Source organism: Schizophyllum commune (assembly GCF_000143185.2).
Source record: "Schizophyllum commune H4-8 unplaced genomic scaffold SCHCOscaffold_4, whole genome shotgun sequence".
In the NCBI taxonomy this organism is placed as follows: Eukaryota; Fungi; Basidiomycota; class Agaricomycetes; order Agaricales; family Schizophyllaceae; genus Schizophyllum; species Schizophyllum commune.
The window spans coordinates 2,509,781-2,526,577 of NW_026089541.1; the positions used below are offsets into that span (position 1 = coordinate 2,509,781).

The 16,797-nt window shown below is 56.6% G+C and overlaps 8 protein-coding genes across 8 annotated transcripts; all 8 read left to right on the plus strand.

Moving 5' to 3' along the window:
• Positions 1-781: 781 nt before the first annotated feature.
• Positions 782-2,782, plus strand: SCHCODRAFT_02619655 (hydroxymethylglutaryl-CoA synthase). Its single transcript, XM_003032830.2, has 5 exons — positions 782-1,012; positions 1,066-1,192; positions 1,246-1,602; positions 1,659-2,377; positions 2,432-2,782. Exons 1-5 carry the CDS (start codon positions 929-931, stop codon positions 2,564-2,566), a joined length of 1,422 nt encoding a protein of 473 aa, XP_003032876.1. The 5' UTR covers positions 782-928; the 3' UTR covers positions 2,567-2,782.
• Positions 2,783-2,907: 125 nt separating this feature from the next.
• On the plus strand, positions 2,908-4,655 carry SCHCODRAFT_02619660 (uncharacterized protein). The gene is made up of 7 exons (XM_050344945.1): positions 2,908-3,027; positions 3,205-3,344; positions 3,461-3,621; positions 3,677-3,811; positions 3,868-4,090; positions 4,140-4,283; positions 4,330-4,655. Exons 1-7 carry the CDS (start codon positions 2,920-2,922, stop codon positions 4,577-4,579), a joined length of 1,161 nt encoding a protein of 386 aa, XP_050201247.1. The 5' UTR covers positions 2,908-2,919; the 3' UTR covers positions 4,580-4,655.
• A 125-nt stretch (positions 4,656-4,780) lies between these two features.
• SCHCODRAFT_02746832 (uncharacterized protein) lies at positions 4,781-5,245 on the plus strand (the record flags this gene model as incomplete). Its single annotated transcript, XM_050347202.1, has 2 exons — positions 4,781-4,999; positions 5,059-5,245. Coding segments are annotated over 2 exons (290 nt in total), but the record flags the coding sequence as incomplete, so codon positions are not given.
• SCHCODRAFT_02495224 (glycosyltransferase family 2 protein) lies at positions 5,153-6,293 on the plus strand (the record flags this gene model as incomplete). Its single annotated transcript, XM_003032832.1, has 2 exons — positions 5,153-5,728; positions 5,778-6,293. The coding sequence occupies 2 exons, from the start codon at positions 5,153-5,155 to the stop codon at positions 6,291-6,293; spliced, it is 1,092 nt and encodes a 363-aa protein (XP_003032878.1).
• A 303-nt stretch (positions 6,294-6,596) lies between these two features.
• On the plus strand, positions 6,597-7,369 carry SCHCODRAFT_02619664 (Cerato-platanin). The gene is made up of 2 exons (XM_003032833.2): positions 6,597-7,150; positions 7,201-7,369. The coding sequence occupies exon 1, from the start codon at positions 6,720-6,722 to the stop codon at positions 7,146-7,148; it is 429 nt and encodes a 142-aa protein (XP_003032879.1). The 5' UTR covers positions 6,597-6,719; the 3' UTR covers positions 7,149-7,150; positions 7,201-7,369.
• A 304-nt stretch (positions 7,370-7,673) lies between these two features.
• SCHCODRAFT_02619667 (uncharacterized protein) lies at positions 7,674-11,656 on the plus strand. Its single transcript, XM_050344946.1, has 17 exons — positions 7,674-7,800; positions 7,856-8,245; positions 8,318-8,441; positions 8,497-8,790; positions 8,842-8,870; positions 8,921-9,094; positions 9,206-9,357; positions 9,406-9,572; positions 9,628-10,018; positions 10,074-10,203; positions 10,253-10,341; positions 10,391-10,612; positions 10,715-10,834; positions 10,889-11,032; positions 11,113-11,406; positions 11,450-11,557; positions 11,601-11,656. The coding sequence occupies exons 1-16, from the start codon at positions 7,743-7,745 to the stop codon at positions 11,555-11,557; spliced, it is 2,886 nt and encodes a 961-aa protein (XP_050201249.1). The 5' UTR covers positions 7,674-7,742; the 3' UTR covers positions 11,601-11,656.
• A 1,588-nt stretch (positions 11,657-13,244) lies between these two features.
• On the plus strand, positions 13,245-13,589 carry SCHCODRAFT_02496360 (uncharacterized protein; the record flags this gene model as incomplete). Its single annotated transcript, XM_003032835.2, has 1 exon — positions 13,245-13,589. A coding segment is annotated over one exon (345 nt), but the record flags the coding sequence as incomplete, so codon positions are not given.
• A 684-nt stretch (positions 13,590-14,273) lies between these two features.
• Positions 14,274-15,834, plus strand: SCHCODRAFT_02495693 (cysteine proteinase; the record flags this gene model as incomplete). Its single annotated transcript, XM_003032836.2, has 6 exons — positions 14,274-14,583; positions 14,638-14,768; positions 14,824-15,108; positions 15,161-15,294; positions 15,345-15,489; positions 15,556-15,834. 6 exons carry the CDS (start codon positions 14,274-14,276, stop codon positions 15,832-15,834), a joined length of 1,284 nt encoding a protein of 427 aa, XP_003032882.2.
• Positions 15,835-16,797: the final 963 nt, after the last annotated feature.

Below are 16,797 nucleotides of genomic sequence, written 5' to 3' on the forward strand. Positions count from 1 at the left end.
GTGAATAAAGCCTCTTGCCACGAGTCGTCATTTACGCGCCACCCTGGTACGCGCATGCCGCCGGCCGTTCGGGTGTTGCCCAGCGGCTGGCGGCCTGTCCCTGTCCCGACAGCACGCCTTGCCAGCGCTACAAATTGAGTCTCCTTGGTGCGTACAATCGATGGCGCCTTGACAGGGCGCGGGACGGCGCAGTCGGTGTACCGCAGGCTCTGAGACGAAGTAGCCAAGCGAGCTTGTCATCTGAAGCATCGGCTATCCGATGCAGCATTGCCCGAGTCTATAGCAGCCCCAGGTTGAGGTTAGGTTCAAGCAGGTAGGTCACCGGTGTCGAAGATGCGCGAGGGGCATTCAAAGAGCCAAAAGCGGACGGAAGAAGGTCGTGATGGGATCAGATAAGATAACGCTGGCACATCTGTGATCGCACATGCCAAGTTGACCACAAGCTGAACCTGGGGGCGCTTGTCTGGATCCTTTGCAGGGCCCCGGAACATGTCTGCCGCGCCGGTGGGAGTTTCTCTGACTGGAATCGACACCGCGAGGGTATCGGAGGGGAGGAAAATGGGCAAGCATCGGAGCGATGGCTGTACTGAATGGGTGGGCTGCCTGCCGCGCTCTGACGCCGATAGGAAACGGTATCAGTACTAGTATAGGCATCAACTCGTCTTGAATCAGACCACTTCCTGGTACAACAGAGATGACCTCGCACTCCTGCGATGGTGTGAGTGGAAGGAGGGCGTTGCTTGCGACGTGAGCGTTGGGGGGAATATCCCGCTTTGATCGTTCGTGATCGAATCGTACCATCCCAGCACTCCGAAAAATCTGGCCCCGAATCCGAAATCGCCCCATATAAAGCCAGCGCGTGCTTGCCAGCCCCCCTCGTCTCCCTTTCCCCACTCCCCGTCACCTTTTCGTAGCCCCCGCCTCCAACATGACTGTCCCCGTGCTCGAGCAGGATATCCCCCGCCCCAAGGACGTCGGCGTCCTCGGTATGGAGGTCTACTTCCCCTACCGAGTGAGTGTGCAGACGCGTCTGAAAACGTGTTCAAATGCTAACATGAGGCGAAGTGCATATCGGAGGCCGAGCTCGAAGAGTACGACGGAGTGTCGAAGGGGAAGTACACCATTGGTCTTGGGCAGGAATACATGGCCTGGCCCGACGACCGCGAGGACATCAACTCCTTCGCGCTGAACGGTGCGACCCACATGCCTCACTTTTCACGCGTGTCCTGAAGATCCCCCCTCCAGCTGTCGCTGGTCTGCTGGAGAAGTACAATGTCGACCCGAAGTCCATTGGCCGTATCGACGTTGGCACCGAGACCATCATCGACAAGTCCAAGTCGGTCAAGACGACCCTCATGGACCTCTTCGCTGAGGCCGGCAACTACGACATCGAGGGTATCGACTCGAAAAACGCGTGCTACGGCTCGACCGCGGCGCTCTTCAACGCCATCAACTGGATTGAGTCCAGCTCGTGGGACGGTCGCAACGCCATCGTTGTCGCTGGCGACATTGCCGTCTACGCAGAGGGCGCTGCTCGCCCCGCAGGTGGTGCCGGCGCCGTCGCCATCCTCATCGGCCCCGACGCGCCTGTTGTCTTCGAACGTGAGTTGCGATCGCCCATAGCTTCTGCGATCAGATCTAAACATGCATCCCTCTAGCCATTCACGGCAACTACATGAGCAACACCTACGACTTTTACAAGCCGAACCTCTCCTCCGAATACCCCGAGGTCGACGGCCCCGTCTCCGTTGTCACCTATGTCGCCGCGCTCGACGCCGCGTATACCGCCTACCGCGCCAAGACCGCGAAGGCGTTGAAGCGCGGTGTTTCCAAGGCCGGCGTCGCCTCTGCCCCTGCCGACCTCTCCGCCTTCTCCCTATCCGACGTCGACTACGCCATCTTCCACTCCCCGTACGGCAAGCAGGCCCTCAAGGGCCATGCGCGCATGCTCTTCAACGACTTCATCGCGAACCCCGCGGACCCGCAGTTCGCGAACCTGCCGGGTGCGGAGGAGCTGAAGGCGCTCGACTACGAGGCGTCGCTGCGCGACAAGAACGTCGAGAAGACGTTCGTCGCCGCGTCGAAGGCCTCCTTCGCGAAGAAGACGGACCCGGGCATGGCGTGCTCGCGGCGGTTGGGCAACATGTACACCGCGTCGCTGTATGGGTGCCTGGCTTCGTTGTTGTCGACTGTCGCGCCGGCAGAGCTGAAGGGCAAGCGCGTGAGCTTGTATGCATTCGGCTCGGGCTGCGCGGCGAGCTTCTTCACCGTGCGCGTCAAGGGCGACACGTCGGCGATTCGGGAGAAGATGGACCTCATCGACCGCTTGTCGAAGATGAAGGTCGTCCCGCCGCAGGAGTTTGTCGATGCCCTGCACGTGAGTACTTTCAATCTTCCATCTACCCCGGCACTTTTACTGACTACCCCTCAGCTCCGTGAGAAGAACCACAACGCGAAGGACTTCACCCCGGAGGGCTCGGTCGAGAATATCTGGCCCGGGGCGTATTACCTGGAGAACATCGACTCCAAGTACAGGCGCAAGTATGCCAAGCGCCCGCTTGCGTGAGCGACCACTACCTGTTCAGCGGGGGTGATCACTCGCTCAACGGCGCTGACTACTCGCCTGTCCTGGATAGAGGGGACTGGCGCAGGGCCCTATGGCACACATACACACATACCTAGATACTTCGGATAGACACATAACCCATCGTAATGCTTTGTACTTATAACCCTATTGGATCTCGCGTCGGCGTTGAAGGCTCTGATGCTTGTGCTCTGCTAATTGAGCGGGATTCTGAAAAATAGAACGATCTGCGAATGCGGCGGGCGGCGGTGAGCTGCTATTCGGTAAGACGAAGCCAAAACCTGGACAAGCGCGTCGCGTCGAAAGAGCGGCTGGCGATCTTGCTTCCTTCCATCATGGCTGCCTCGCTCGAGCATCGACGGCTGAAGATACTGGCTGGCACTTTGCCTGAAAACCTCTATCGGTTGAACGTCCTGACTGAATCGCGCGTCTGCGCGGACCAGGTCAGTCTCAGCGGGCTTGCTCAGATTGGTGATTGAACGCGCTCTCCCCACCGATCGCACCCACCCTCCCTGGCTGACACAAGCAAATTCCCCTTGCCAATACAACCCCCTCTTCTCCCTCGCTAAGCCATGGCGCTCCCTTGCCCACTCTCCCTCGACTAATCATGCGCGTCCTAGGTTGACATAGTCTTCCCCTCCTCTCCCAACCTTCTCGCAGCGTTCTCTAACCTTAAGACGCGATATGCAAAGGGGAAGACGAAGCTCTCTGAACTCTTCGCGCGGTCGAGTGCGTTCGTGAAGGCGGGGAGCTTGAGCAGGTCAGTCTCTCACAATGGCCCTCTTTGCCCGTCCACCTTACTTGTCCACCGTCCAACCCATCCTTTCGGTTCTGTCCGTCCGCCTCATCTCTCCTATACCAATGGACCTATCGCAGTGACATGATCTGGCTGGGCACCTCCAGCGGCGCCTGCGACGACACCTGGTGCATCGACGCATACGGCCAGCTCACCCTCTTCGTGTCGGACCGCATGTATCAGCAGATGGGTATCCCGGGGGCGAAGCTCAAGTTTCCTTCCATCCATTCGGATGCGTATGGTGCGTCCTGCCAGCGAGATCTCGCGTGGGGGTTAATGAGATGGGCGCAGAGCAGTCGTGACGGTAGCTCTGCATAAGATATTCACGCAGCCTGCTCTGCTCGCAAGGGTAAAAGCAGGGCTGAAGGTCCTGGACACGAAGCGCGAGGAAGAAGGATTGGGGGAATGGGATTGCGTTTGTGCCACTGTTGGTGTGTATCCCAGGTACTCAATATCTCTATCTAAAGGCGCGCTGATGCTTGAGCAGACCCATCCGCTGCACTATCGCCTCTTTTTGAGGAGTTAGCCATGCATGCGGACGTTCAAGAGATCACCCCAGAGACCAAACAGCTTCACAACTGTCATGTGCCCACCGCGCAACTTTCTCCCTTCCCGAGCGAAAAGACCGACGAGGACGAGAGGGAAGACTGGCACCTTAGGATGAACAGTTTGTTCGGGTGGGTTGGCTTAGCAGCTTTGAACTCTCAAAGGTATACAGCGATCGTTACTCATGGAGAACTCCACTGATCTTTCACTCAGGCTATCCCACAATGATCGACCAGATCCATATATTGCGATCTACGAGCCTCCAGAGGCATCATCGGTTGGCAACGCTACCCATCTGCGCTGGCGAGGATTGCTGTCGCCGGCCTTCCTAAAGTCCATTCTGGACGTTGTCTTAAGGTAAGCGCTTCTCAGCTCGACTTTCATCGTGTTCTCATCGTCGAAGAACATGGCTTATATCCGACGACACGGCGAATTTCATAGCGATAACGGTGCAACCTTGTCTCCAGGCGCCCATAGGCCGGCTTGCTAAACAGCCCTACTCGATGCCTTCAAACGCTCTCCGGGTGCCTCGCTCGGATGGTGAGGATACATGGTCTCTTATTCTTTCAAAGGCAGGAGAAACGATTAAGGAGCATGAGTGTGAGTGGGTTTTGGTAGAGTGCCTTGGGCAGGGCGACGCGAGATGGGGTTAAGAGAACGTTTTTGAGAGTACTTTACTACATACGAATGTCGATTTCAGTCACCCGCAATCACTTTCCTTGAAGTTTTAGTGTGTGCGTCTGCGGTCACCTCGAGCCTCGCCCCATTATGACCCAGTTGTGGGTCCACAAACGTGGATGCACGTGGTCCGTATTGGCACGCAGCATTCCGCCACGTCTGTTTCCCACAGTCCAAGCGCGCACGGCCATGCTCATCGTTCACCTCCGTCGCGTCGCAGCATCTCTGCGCAGTCCATACGTATCCTCCCTTGCGGAGGACAACGCTCACCTTGTCACTCCTTATCCTACCTAGTGTCGCTCCCTTCGACGAGCGAAGCAGGCGCCGACGCAGCCATGGACACGGAAACCATACTCTATTGGGGCGGGGGTGCCTTAGCTGGGCTGTTCACGGTGGTATGTAACATCCAATGTTATCTTGCATGATGATCCCCACATCATCCTTGTTCTTCGAGACTTGGGAAGCTTGCTTCGCCGAGTCGAGGACGACAACCTCTGGGTCGCGAGCTATGTGCTCGTGTACTGATCCCTCGTACATTCCCCCTGTGTATGAGCGCGACACTCACGGCAGACCTACAGCTCTACGCGCTACTTGTGATATGGTCTCCCCCTGCTATCGTCACGCACGACTCCGAGAAGGAGTACCGGTCGCGCAAGTCACCGAAGAAGCCTCTGCCCCTCCCATCGCTCTCCGACCCTAGCACGGTAGACCTTACGGTCGTAATTCCTGCGTTCAATGAGACGGAGCGGCTACCTGACATGCTCACTTCCGCTATCGACCATCTACGCGTGACACCACTCAAGCTCTCCTACGAGATCCTGATCGTCGACGATGGTTCGACCGACGGTACTGCCGATGCATCCCTCAAGTTGGCAGCACAATATCCTGACTCTGATATCCGTGTTGTAAGCTTGAAGCACAACCTGGGCAAGGGAGGCGCCGTGCGGCACGGCATGCTTCATTCAAGCGGGGAGAGGCTGCTGATGGTGGACGCCGACGGGGCTAGCCGCTTCATGGACCTCGACGCGCTGTGGAAGGCTATGGACAAGATAGGACCGAACAACGCGCCCGCTATTGCCGTTGGCAGTCGGGCCCATCTGGTCAAGACGGAGGCGGTTGTAAAGGTACGTGCTTCTCTCCTTGCTCATCACGATGACGCTCAGCTCTGTATAGCGCTCTCTGATCCGCAACGTACTCATGTATGGCCTGCATACCATCCTCCGTATTGTCGGCGTCGGCCATATCCGCGACACACAATGTGGCTTCAAGCTGTTCTCTCGCAAGGCCGCGCAGCATATATTCCCTGCACAGCACCTTCCGACGTGGATATTCGACGTCGAGCTACTTCTACTAGCGAAGCAGCTCGGTATACCAGTCGCAGAGGTCCCCATCGAATGGCATGAGGTACCGGGAAGCAAGTTGAACGTCTTCACCGCCTCGCTGCAGATGCTCCGAGACTTGTTAATCGTTCGAGCGAACTTGCTTTTGGGGAGGTGGAAAGGTGCGTTCTTCCTTTCTTCGTACTTGGAGCCGAATATTGAGGCCTTCTCCAGCGGTCCCACTGGAGAGGTCCTCTACGACGAACGGTCGCGCTGTAAATTAATATCGCTATATGACACCGTTCGCATAGACATGCCAGAGAGCACCAATCCGGATCATGCTAGTAGACGGAAGACCATACCGAGGTAACACGAACGGCTGTGCGCCCTTGCCCGATAGTTCTTCTGGGCCAGCCTCGGTACCTGTCCCACCGTCCACGGGTTTCGATTAACCTTGTGTAGCAGTGCTTCTCTGCCTCGAGATGACGTTGTCCCTTGTGAAAGAAGTGACAAGTGATAGTCCGGGCGTGTGGCGGGTGTATGCGAGGCGGCAACACAAGACCGGGGGCATACAATGGCAGGCTGACCACGGCCTGCCGAAGAGCTCGGATTGGCAGACGTCGACGCTCCCGCGGCGAGGGCAGTCCGCAAATCTTCCGTTCTAGGACCTTCCCGGCTATGGCTGGTGAGTATAAAGGGTTAGCGAAGGAGGCACTATAGACCAGCGAACAGCACGTTCACTACTCAATCGCCTTCAAGCCACCTCCCCATCTCATCTACCCTCTTCACCTCTACGATGAAGTTCATCTCTGCCATCGTCGCCGCCGTTGCCGCCGCCTCGGCCGCCGTCGCTACGACCATCCGCTACGACCCCGTCTACGACAACGCGGGCCAGTCGCTCGCCACCGTTTCCTGCTCTGACGGGCCCTACGGTCTGCTCACCCGCGGGTACACCACCTTCGGGTCTCTGCCCCAGTTTCCGCACATCGGCGCGAAGGAGGGCGCCTCGCACGGGACCGCGGAGTGCGGCACCTGCTACAAGCTCTATTGGACGGACGAGTTCGGCACGACTCGCTCCATCCACGTCCTCGCCATCGACTACGCGACGAGCGGCTTCAACATTGCCCAGACGGCGCTCGATGAGCTGACCGGCGGGCGCGCTGTCGAGAAGGGGTCCATTGACGCGACCGTGAAGCAGGTCAACGTCAAGCACTGCGGGCTGTAATGGTGGGTGTCTCGCGAGCATGGATTGTGATCTGTGCTAATCGGTGCGACAGGACCACCCACGAACATTTGGGTGTATGCACTCTTCCGAACCGATATCATGGCATGGACTTACGGACTCACTAACGGACGTTGTTGTACTGGTATCGGACTATCTGTGTTGCAAGGATTTGTAGTAGTGTATGACCACGGGACTGTAATGATGAGAGAACGTGCATATTCTCTGTCCATTTTTCTTTGAGTAAGTCACTCGAAGAAGGGATGAGTAAGACGTATGCTTTGCCGCTTTGCGGTCCTGGTTTCCTGAGAATATACCTGTGGACTTCTTCCGCGATGATTATAGCGCAGGGAACACCTTCATGAATACAGCCGCGCCACTGCCTTGTCAGCCGAAAGTGGTCAAAGTAGGCCCAGTTCTGGACGGGCCACAGTGATGGCATCGGAGTTTGAAAACGTGTGAACACTTCTCTCTCCAACCCCCACCTTGCCCACCTTGCCACTTCGCATACAACCCAAAAATCCGTCCCTCTTTCCCGTATCCGCTTCATACCTGGCTTGCCGAGATACGGCAGCTTTCTTCTGATTTTGTGGTGTCATGAGCGGAGTAGACTTTCCGGTTTACTTGAAGAACGGCGAGCAGGTCAGAGTAAATGGTAAAGGCGCCTATAAACAAAGCATCCTCTTTCACGTTGATAACCACTCATACAGACCATATTTACTGCTCTCCGTCTTGGTCCCAACGCGATGGGACGCCGTACTCGATAGCACGCATTGTTGCCTTCCTCGGCCCAGAGAACGCGCCGTCAGGCAATGGTGACGAGATCTATCACTACACCCGCGTACGCTTGGCCTGGTACTACCGTCCTATCGACGTAAGCGACAGGCCGAGCGGAGACTCGCGCCTTCTGCTCGCCACCATATTTTCGGAGGTGTTGCCCATCAACACGCTGCGGGGCAAGTGCTACGTCCTGCACCGGGATAAAATCCCCGACCTCAGCAGCTACAAGAAGCGCCCTGACCGCTTCTACTTCTGCCGACTCTTTGACCCGTACATCAAGAAAGAGTTCGAGGTCATACAGAGCTCAGATGTCCACAATTGTGCGTTCGGTGGTTGGCTCTCCTCATGCGGAAGGGGCGTGGGAAAACTATTCATCTAATCCTTTTGGACAGTGCCGGACAACATCCGCGAGACGCTGTGCTCGCGTTACGAATACGTCGTCGCGGAGAAGGAGGTCATCCCTGACCTCACGGACGACATCCGGATTTGCGAGACCTGCACGCAGTGGTGTCCAAAGTGAGCCACGCTATTTCTCTCCGTTTTCAGCATGATTCGAACCCGCGACCTGCAGCCCGGAATCCGTACAGTGCGCCCGATGCAAGAAGTATTTCCACATGGGATGTGTGCAGCCACCGCTGGCTGCGAAGCCGGCTCGCGGGTATGGATGGACGTGCGCACCTTGTTCGCGCCAACATGAGGAAGAGGTGGACAGTCACGATGTCCATCATTCGGTGCAGACAAGAAATCAGGCTAAGGCGATCGCGACGCGCGGTCGTGGGCGTCCACGGAAGGACCGCAGCGGAGAAATGAAGGAAGAGCTTTTGCCTATCAAGCACTTCAAGGGATGGCCCTTCCGTTACTTCGGGTAAGTCGAGGTACGCCCTATCTGCGTGGAGGTGCTGAAGTACGTTCATAGCTTGTACACGGTTGCGGAGGACACACTAGGTGAGGAACAAGCACGCTTACTAGAGAGTTAGACTGATGTACTGCAACAGATCCCGACGACCTTATCTTCCCAAGGACAGCAACTCGCGTGGGGCCGAAGTACCAAGCTGTCGTACCCTCTGCGCCGGAGATGCAGCCCCTCATCGCTCCTGGGATTGAACAGCGCGGAGGTGATGACACCATAGAGATCCTCAGTGCTGTAGATAAGTTCAACGAGGCGCAACGTGAGCATCGTCTTCTGCATCTGCATATATTGAACTAACGATTCATCCTTACAGTGGCGGAATGTGAGCAGGGAAACGGTAGGTTAGCGGCCTGTACTGACGCCAATGTAGACGAGGAGATCAAGCGCCGTCTAGCTCCTGACATCAATTTGTTCAGCGATGTCGATTATCAAACCGAGGTCACGCACAGGCTTACAGATGCCTTCCTCGCGGGTCGCTCATTGTCGTCGGTCGAAATGAAGTCTCCGTACCGTACTGAGAAGGTGAGGACCGAATGTCTGGCTCGCGTGCGCTAGCTGACGCTCTCTCAGTGGAGTACGGAGCAAAAGCTTTGGAGGGACGCCGACTGGACCCCTCAGGAGATCGTGGCCTTCGAGAACGCCATCAAAGAGGACGGCGCCGAGCTTCGCGCCGTCCGCGAAGCGGTGCGCTCTCGCACCATTAAAGAGGTCGTCCGGTTCTACGGGCATTGGAAAGCGTACGTTGTGTACCTCGATCGTCCAGATTGTTATTCTCACCACTGCCCCTCCCAGCAAATGTCTCGGCGAGGAGCATCGGCGCACGCGCAAAGAGAGCAAGCCCGAAACCGTCCCGACCGTGTTCGGCGACGTGAGCTCCGCTGCTGCTGGCCAGCACGTCGACGAGGACGAGGCCTCGACCGTCGACGCACCGACGGGCAAGAACGCGTATTGCGGCGCGTGTCGGACGCGCACGTCTCCCGTTTGGTGGAAGGCGCCGAAGGGGCTGGCGACGAACGTCTTGTGCGACACATGCGGGTCGAACTGGCGGAAGTACGCCGACCTGAACATGCGCCCGGTGCGCGAGGAGGTCGCGAAGGAGAAGGAGAAGGAGAAGAACGAGAATGGCAAACGGGGGACGGACAAGAGGGACGTGACGCCGGCGCCGGGTGCAAAGAGGCTCAGGGTGAGTGGGGGTCGAATGATTGTCAATGGAGTCGAAGTGCTGATTGGGTACGTAGCCATCCGCCTCCGCTGCATCCACACCACCGGCTTCGAGTATCGGGTCGGGTACGCGATGCATGGTCTGCCATCGCGCCAATGGCGGTCGGGTCGTACAGTGCAGGGTCTGTCAGGCGCGCTTCCACGCCGGTGCGTATCATACTGAGTGTCGAAGAAGACGATCTGTAACTCGCGTTAGGTATCTGCGGTGCGACCGTCACCCCCGAGAACGCAGATAAGTGGCTCTGCGAAATCTGCGAGAACGAAGAATCAGAGGAAGCGGCGATTGTAAGTGTTATCCATCCCAGTCGATTCGTTAGCTCACATTCTCATCCAGAACCCCGTCTGCCTACTCTGTCCCCGCCCGCGCAAGGACGGGAAGCAGAAGATCCGCGGGCCGCCGCCCGACTCGTTCCTTCGCGCGTGCAAACCCACCGAGGGCCAAGGCTGGGCGCATATCCTCTGCTCGGTCTTCGTCCCGGATACGTGCTTCACTGATACGAAGACGATGCGTGTCGTCGAGGGTATCAGCGTCATCCCGAGAGCACGATGGGTCAATGTAAGTATCGTTCCCTCGATTGCCACGTCGCGTGGGCGTAATTCGCCACTTGAACGTCATTCGCGCTGCATGAAGGAGTTTTGCTGACTGGTCGCTCTTCAGAAATGTGTTCTCTGTGGGGTGTCGGGCGGTGCGGTCATTCGATGCTACGATTGCACTAGGGAGTTCCATGTTTCCTGCGCGTACCGCGTGGGGCACAAGTTCGGCTTTGAAATGACGCCCGTGAGTATCTTCCAGATTGCAGGCAGACCGCTAGCTAATGCAAGGTTCTTCAAGGTCAAAAACAGTCGGAAGGACCCATCCGTGATTACGTCGTTCAAGGGCGACATGGGATGTATGACGGCCATCGTGTCATGCAAGGAGCACAAGGGCCTGCATAACAACATGTACGAGCTTTGCGACACCAATGAGCACGGCGAAGTGAGTACAAATGCGATCGCTGACTCGGCGCTGGGACTTTGGTAGTCACTGCGAACGTCCGCTAACTTTGCCCCATATAGACGGCGCTGCAAGTGTACTGCCAAGCGTACAAGCAAGCCGCCGTGAATCAGGCCCACGGCCTTCTGCGCAAGGCCCGCCGTTTCGACCAGGTCTTGGGCATCAAGGACGTACCGTCCACGAACGAGATTGAAACAGAGAAATCGTGCATAAGGTGCGGCACGCACTGCACTCCGTTGTGGCATCCTCTCAATGGGGACGACGACTCGGATGCGACGATGACGGACGACTGCGACAAATTCTGCCATCGGTGTTTCTTCGAGTCGAAGCACAGGCAGGATGGGCCTACCAATAGTGTCATTATTCAGAATGGTGCGCCGCAGAATGGCTTGCCCGGAGGAGGATACGACCATGGCGGATGGGGACGCGGACGCAGATGGAGAGCATGAAGTCAGTACTCCACCGGGTGCTCATGCTGCTGATACTGCCATGGCTGTCGACGGTTAGCACACTCCTCCCCAACCCAGTCACTGGCTAACTCGAGGATCAGCGTAACATGCGACGTTATGCACTGGTCCGAGCATATGTATATTGTTGTCGTAGTTCTATTTAACGTCGTCGGGATACTGCACTCCCTTGAGCGTGTGAGCAGCCTACCGTCTGCTGGAAATAAGACTTGGGGTATGCAACTGCCACTGCCAGGCACGACGGTATATGTGGCGGTATCGAACAAATAAAGCAAAACAGGTGCTGAGTCTTGACCCTCGTCGTCGACGCCGACGGTGAGCCAACAATTAAGTGTTCTCTTGGATTAGACGACGGCGCCAGCCATGCCTGGCATCTCTGTTCTCCCCAGCCCTCCGACCGGCATCCCCTCTTCCGCTGGTCCCTCATCACCGGCTCTCGCGTCCTCGTCCAAGTCGACCGTCTCCGCGTCCCCTGCCAGCGGCTCCCGACGGTCGGATGAAGATGACTCTATCAACGAAATCAAAAAGATTGCGCAGGACGCGGTGATCAAGGAGACGAGGGGTGCCTCTGGAATATCCCTGCTCAGGTCTGCGCGCACGCAGACCCAGAAGGGCAAGGACCACGAAGCCCAGAGGCGAGCTGAAGGAGGCCCTCAGCGCGTATGCAAAGGCTGTAGCTCTTGCACTCCGCACTCTGGATCATAAAGACCTATTGGAGGAGAAGAAGGACAAGGGTGGTGTACTCATGATGGAGGTCAAGAGTTACATCGAGGTGCGTCGCTAGCCATCGTCTTTCTGGGTCGAGTTGGCTCAACAGAGGCCACAGCACGATTACAAGGACCTAGCACCGAAGATACGCTCTATTGAAGAGAAGCTCCGGACCATCGAGCAATCGTCAGCGTGCGCCGTTCGCTGCGTATACATCCCCCGTTCTCACGTATTCGCAGGTCTAATGATTCTGGCGATGCTCCGAAGAGCATAGCGGATCGCGTGCGCGCCTTGAAAGAAAACGGGCTCAACGTCTCAAATGGACGACCCTCAGTACCATCAAAGCCTGCTCCCACTCCACCTACATCTCCAAGGCGGCTTTCAGTGCAGAATACTGCTGGTTCTTTCGCCAGTATCTCATCGCCACCCCTCAAACCCACTCCGTCGAACTCAAATCCTCCTGTCACGTTTGCGTCGCCGACACATGCTTTCGTCCCACCCTCTACCCTGGGACCGCCTTCCCCCACCTCGTCACCATCTTCATCTCCGCTAATCCCCACCTACTCACAATCGATATCCGAGTTCTCTACCAATTTCCCATCCATCGACGAGCTGGACGAGAGCTTTGGCCTACCGTCTGTTCCAACAGGCGTCAGCAACGGATCGACAGGGTCACATAGGGATCATCGAACCGGTGACTCCAAAGTATCACCGTCTTTCTCCCTCAAGAACCTTCCGCTGTCCATAGAGCGTCCGTCTAGTACCCCCATTCCTCCGACAGTCAATACCTTCACTAGTCGTCCTGCGTCACCATCGAAGCCACCTATACCCCGCAAACCATCTAATCTCTCGATCAACAACACACCATCAACACGAGCCAGCCCCATCGACATACCCAAGACGAACGCGACGACACCGAAGGACTTGCGCGCATACTTGCGAGAGCGGAAAGTACTCCTCATCGATGTCCGCAATCAAGCCGATTTCGAACGAGAACACATCAAGGCCAGCGCCATCGTATGCATCGAACCTATCATACTGCAACGCTCCAAGTACGTCGTTGTCTTGATTTGCTACTCGGTCTTTGCTCATCCTTGCACTGCAGTGTGAGCGCTGACACCATCGACGATGCGCTGAACGTCTCCGCTGGTGTGCAGCTATCCTGCTTCCGTATGCGTGAGAAGTTCGACCTGGTCGTCATGTACGACAACTCCTCCACATCCTTCGACCGCGGCTCGCCGTTGTATGTGCTGTATGAGGCGATCTATACCACATATACGGGCCCGAAGACCCTCAAGCGACCTCCCATGATGCTTGTCGGCGGCATCGAGGCGTGGCGCAGGGATTTCGGAGCAGCAGAGCTTGATAGCGGGTCGTCCCCGTCGGAGGCCCTGGCGTCGACTTCCTTGACCCCTTCGAGCTCTACGCCCATTTCCAAGACACCGTCCAGCAATGGCATTGCCTCTCCGCCCTTGCCTTCGTCTTCTTCCAATCCTCCAGCATTCGATAGTCGTACGTTGTATAGGTCGCGAGCGGACACGCATTCGGGTACGAGCCCGTCAATATCGGGCTCTATACCACCCACGATACAAGAGCATCGCTCTCATTATTCGCTTGATCAGTCCGCTGGGCACATGCGGTACGTACGCTTTGTGGGCACGTTCACAGAATACTTACGCACGTCTAGATCACCCGCGGAATCTTCCACCAACGGAACGGCCTCGCAGATGCCATTGGCGCGACGACCCGCAATAAGGCAGTCTATCTCGACGACTGGCAATAACGTAAGTGGTGCGCGAACCCTGCCGAGAGCTGCTGCTCAGCCCTCCCAGATCGTCGCTCCAGCACCCATGTTGTCTTACTCCATGTCTGGCGGAGGCACCATCACATACCCGCAATACCCGCGCACCTCTGCAATGGGCCCCGGGAGCTCTACGTCTTTCGTCTCCTCTCAGAACGGCATGGACATCGCCTCGCCTCCTCAGGCGTCCATCCCAGCCATGACTCGCAGGCGCAGCGACTACATCGACCAGTCGCAGGAGGCGCTCATGCATTTGCCCAGCCGGCAGATCGACTATCCCGAGCTCGCTTCTTCGCAGCCGATTCGCCCGCCGCCCGCGGCGGCTTCGCCAGCGCTCGAGCGGCAAGCGAGCCGGCCGTGGTTGAACCAACAAAGGCCCTCGTTCTCGCTAGTCCCTGCCATTGGCCCGCCCAGGATCAGCTCGCAATATCCGGTGGTGTTCTGGGGAGACGACAAGGTTGGAGTCTCGGGGTTGAAGAACCTGGGGAATACCTGCTATGCGAATGCACCTCTGCAGTGCCTGAGCGCAACGATTCCGTTTGCGCAGTTCTTCAAGGGTGAGTAGTTATACTACGAGTGACGCTGTTCGTGCTTATCGACACTCGCGACAGACACTCGGTGGAAGAATGCTATCAACATGCACAACACGATGGGCAGCAAGGGCGTACTCTCTGCGGCGTTTGCGGCGCTCGTGCATCAGATGTGGTCAAGTGAATCGCAGCTTATACCTAGCGAGTTCATGGTTCGTTTTTTGTTGCTTTGATGTGTGCAACGTCCGTGCTCACGTTCTCGCCCAGCGTGCCATCCGAGCCATCAACGAGCAGTACAAGGGCTCCGACCAGCATGATTCGCAAGAGTTCCTGAGCTTCCTGCTCGATGGGATCCATGAGGACCTCAACCGAATTCTGAAGCGCGAGAACTACACGCGAACACCGGAGCAGGAAGCTGAGCTCGAGCGCTTGCCGCCGCAGATTGCGAGCGAGCAAGAGTGGCAGGCGTGGCGGTTGCGGAACGACAGTATTATCGTGGACTACTTTCAGGGACAGCTGCGAAACCAGGTCAAGTGCTTGACATGTGGGCAGGTGAGTAGACTGTTAGGTTGCCCATTGCCGGTCCGCTGATGACGGTTCCCAGACATCGACCACGTACAACACGTTCTCAATCCTTTCGCTGCCTGTGCCACATGCAAGGGCCGGCGGGAAGGCGCATCTCAAGCAATGCCTGGATGCATTCTTCAACTCGGAGACGCTGGAGAAGGACGATGCATGGTGAGCTCACTGCCTTTGTAGCGCAGACATCATCTGAACCGCCGCTCCAGGGACTGCCCGCGATGCAAGACGAAGCGCAGCGCTAGCAAGTCGCTCATGCTTGCTCGTCTCCCGCCTGTACTCGTCATCCATCTCAAGCGTTTCGAGGCGCACGGCCGGTTCTCGGACAAGATCGATACCTTCGTCGACTTCCCCGTCAAGGGCTTGGACTTGACATCGTACATGCCGCCACCTCTGCCCTCCGGCGCGGACAAGAGCCAGCTGAACGGTGCTTCGACGTCACCCGAGGATCCACGGACTCAGCTGCCGCCGTACAAGTACGATCTTTACGGGGTGACGAATCACTTCGGCAATCTGAGCAGCGGCCATTGTGAGTACTATCCACCTTTCGGCTACGTGAATAGTAAGCTGATCTGTTCGGTGCAGACACGGCGTCCATCTCTTCCGGGGGTCGCTGGTACTACTGCGATGATAGCGTCACCAAAGAGTTGCCCGATTCGAGACAAGTGGTTGTACGTGAAAAAAGACCACCTTTGCTGACAATTATTCTGACGAACAACTTTCTCCTCCAGAGTCAGAAAGCATATGTACTGTTTTACAAGAGGGTGAAGGCCTTGTAGGCTATCACGCCCAAAACTTCGTTGGCTTTTACGCCGTACGTCGCGGGCTGCTCCGCCCCGACATCGTATCTGATGTAGGCTGTTACGGTCTATCAGAACCTTCCTTGTAGAATATGCACATCTCATGGTAATCCATTACGCCGCACAACTCGTTTATCTTTGCGTTCATATCCAGCTATCATCTGTATTTTAGAGCATTATTTACCCTTAGGACCTTTGGAGTGTAACGTTATCTCTTACGCAGCACATGCCTCATGCACTTTGAATGCGACTTTGGATGGAATTCAGACATGATCATCACTTCGGGGACGACGCCGTGGAGAACAGGACTGTACAGTCGTTGACCACGTGGTTTGACACCCTTCTGTAATATTGGTCCTGAGGGTTTCCTTGACCTTGTATCGTCCTGAGAAAAATCAGGCGAGTAATAGTACATGTATTCTAGAGCATACTAGAATTTGGAGGGGAAGGAAGGTAAGACGAAGGAAGGAGAGCGCGCGCTCTGCGTCTCCGTGGGAAACGGCCAATTCAACGTGCTTTGACAGGCGTGTGAACTGGGTCAAACCGACACCCACATCAGCATCCTGACCGGTGTGTGAGCCTCAAAGACTTTCCATACCATGCCTTTGAAAGATATTTCCCCTTTGAAGCCATGATAGCTCCGAATTGGGCAGTTTCCAGGGAATTCAGCTCCCAGGTACATCTGCTGTGTCAAAACCAGGCCTCCCTACCACGGAACCCCGCTGTCTCTGGCTCACACACGTACATTCACCGCACGAGAAGGTATAGCGTAGTGTCCGTCATCATATATAACTCAAATTACCAACTTTCAAGCTGATTCTTTGTCCGTGGAAACAGCGGTACAGCAGTTTGAACTGTGACA

Bases quoted from the DNA above. Each gene is read 5' to 3' on its own strand.
- SCHCODRAFT_02619655 (XM_003032830.2), top strand. From the start codon at position 929: ATGACTGTCCCCGTGCTCGAGCAGGATATCCCCCGCCCCAAGGACGTC. The intron at 1,603-1,658 runs GTGAGTTGCGAT...GCATCCCTCTAG, and splicing joins CGCGCCTGTTGTCTTCGAAC to CCATTCACGGCAACTACATG. The intron at 2,378-2,431 runs GTGAGTACTTTC...ACTACCCCTCAG, and splicing joins AGTTTGTCGATGCCCTGCAC to CTCCGTGAGAAGAACCACAA.
- SCHCODRAFT_02619660 (XM_050344945.1), top strand. From the start codon at position 2,920: ATGGCTGCCTCGCTCGAGCATCGACGGCTGAAGATACTGGCTGGCACT. The intron at 3,028-3,204 runs GTCAGTCTCAGC...TGCGCGTCCTAG, and splicing joins CGCGCGTCTGCGCGGACCAG to GTTGACATAGTCTTCCCCTC. The intron at 3,345-3,460 runs GTCAGTCTCTCA...GACCTATCGCAG, and splicing joins AAGGCGGGGAGCTTGAGCAG to TGACATGATCTGGCTGGGCA.
- SCHCODRAFT_02619664 (XM_003032833.2), top strand. From the start codon at position 6,720: ATGAAGTTCATCTCTGCCATCGTCGCCGCCGTTGCCGCCGCCTCGGCC.
- SCHCODRAFT_02619667 (XM_050344946.1), top strand. From the start codon at position 7,743: ATGAGCGGAGTAGACTTTCCGGTTTACTTGAAGAACGGCGAGCAGGTC. The intron at 10,342-10,390 runs GTAAGTGTTATC...ATTCTCATCCAG, and splicing joins AATCAGAGGAAGCGGCGATT to AACCCCGTCTGCCTACTCTG. The intron at 10,613-10,714 runs GTAAGTATCGTT...GTCGCTCTTCAG, and splicing joins CGAGAGCACGATGGGTCAAT to AAATGTGTTCTCTGTGGGGT.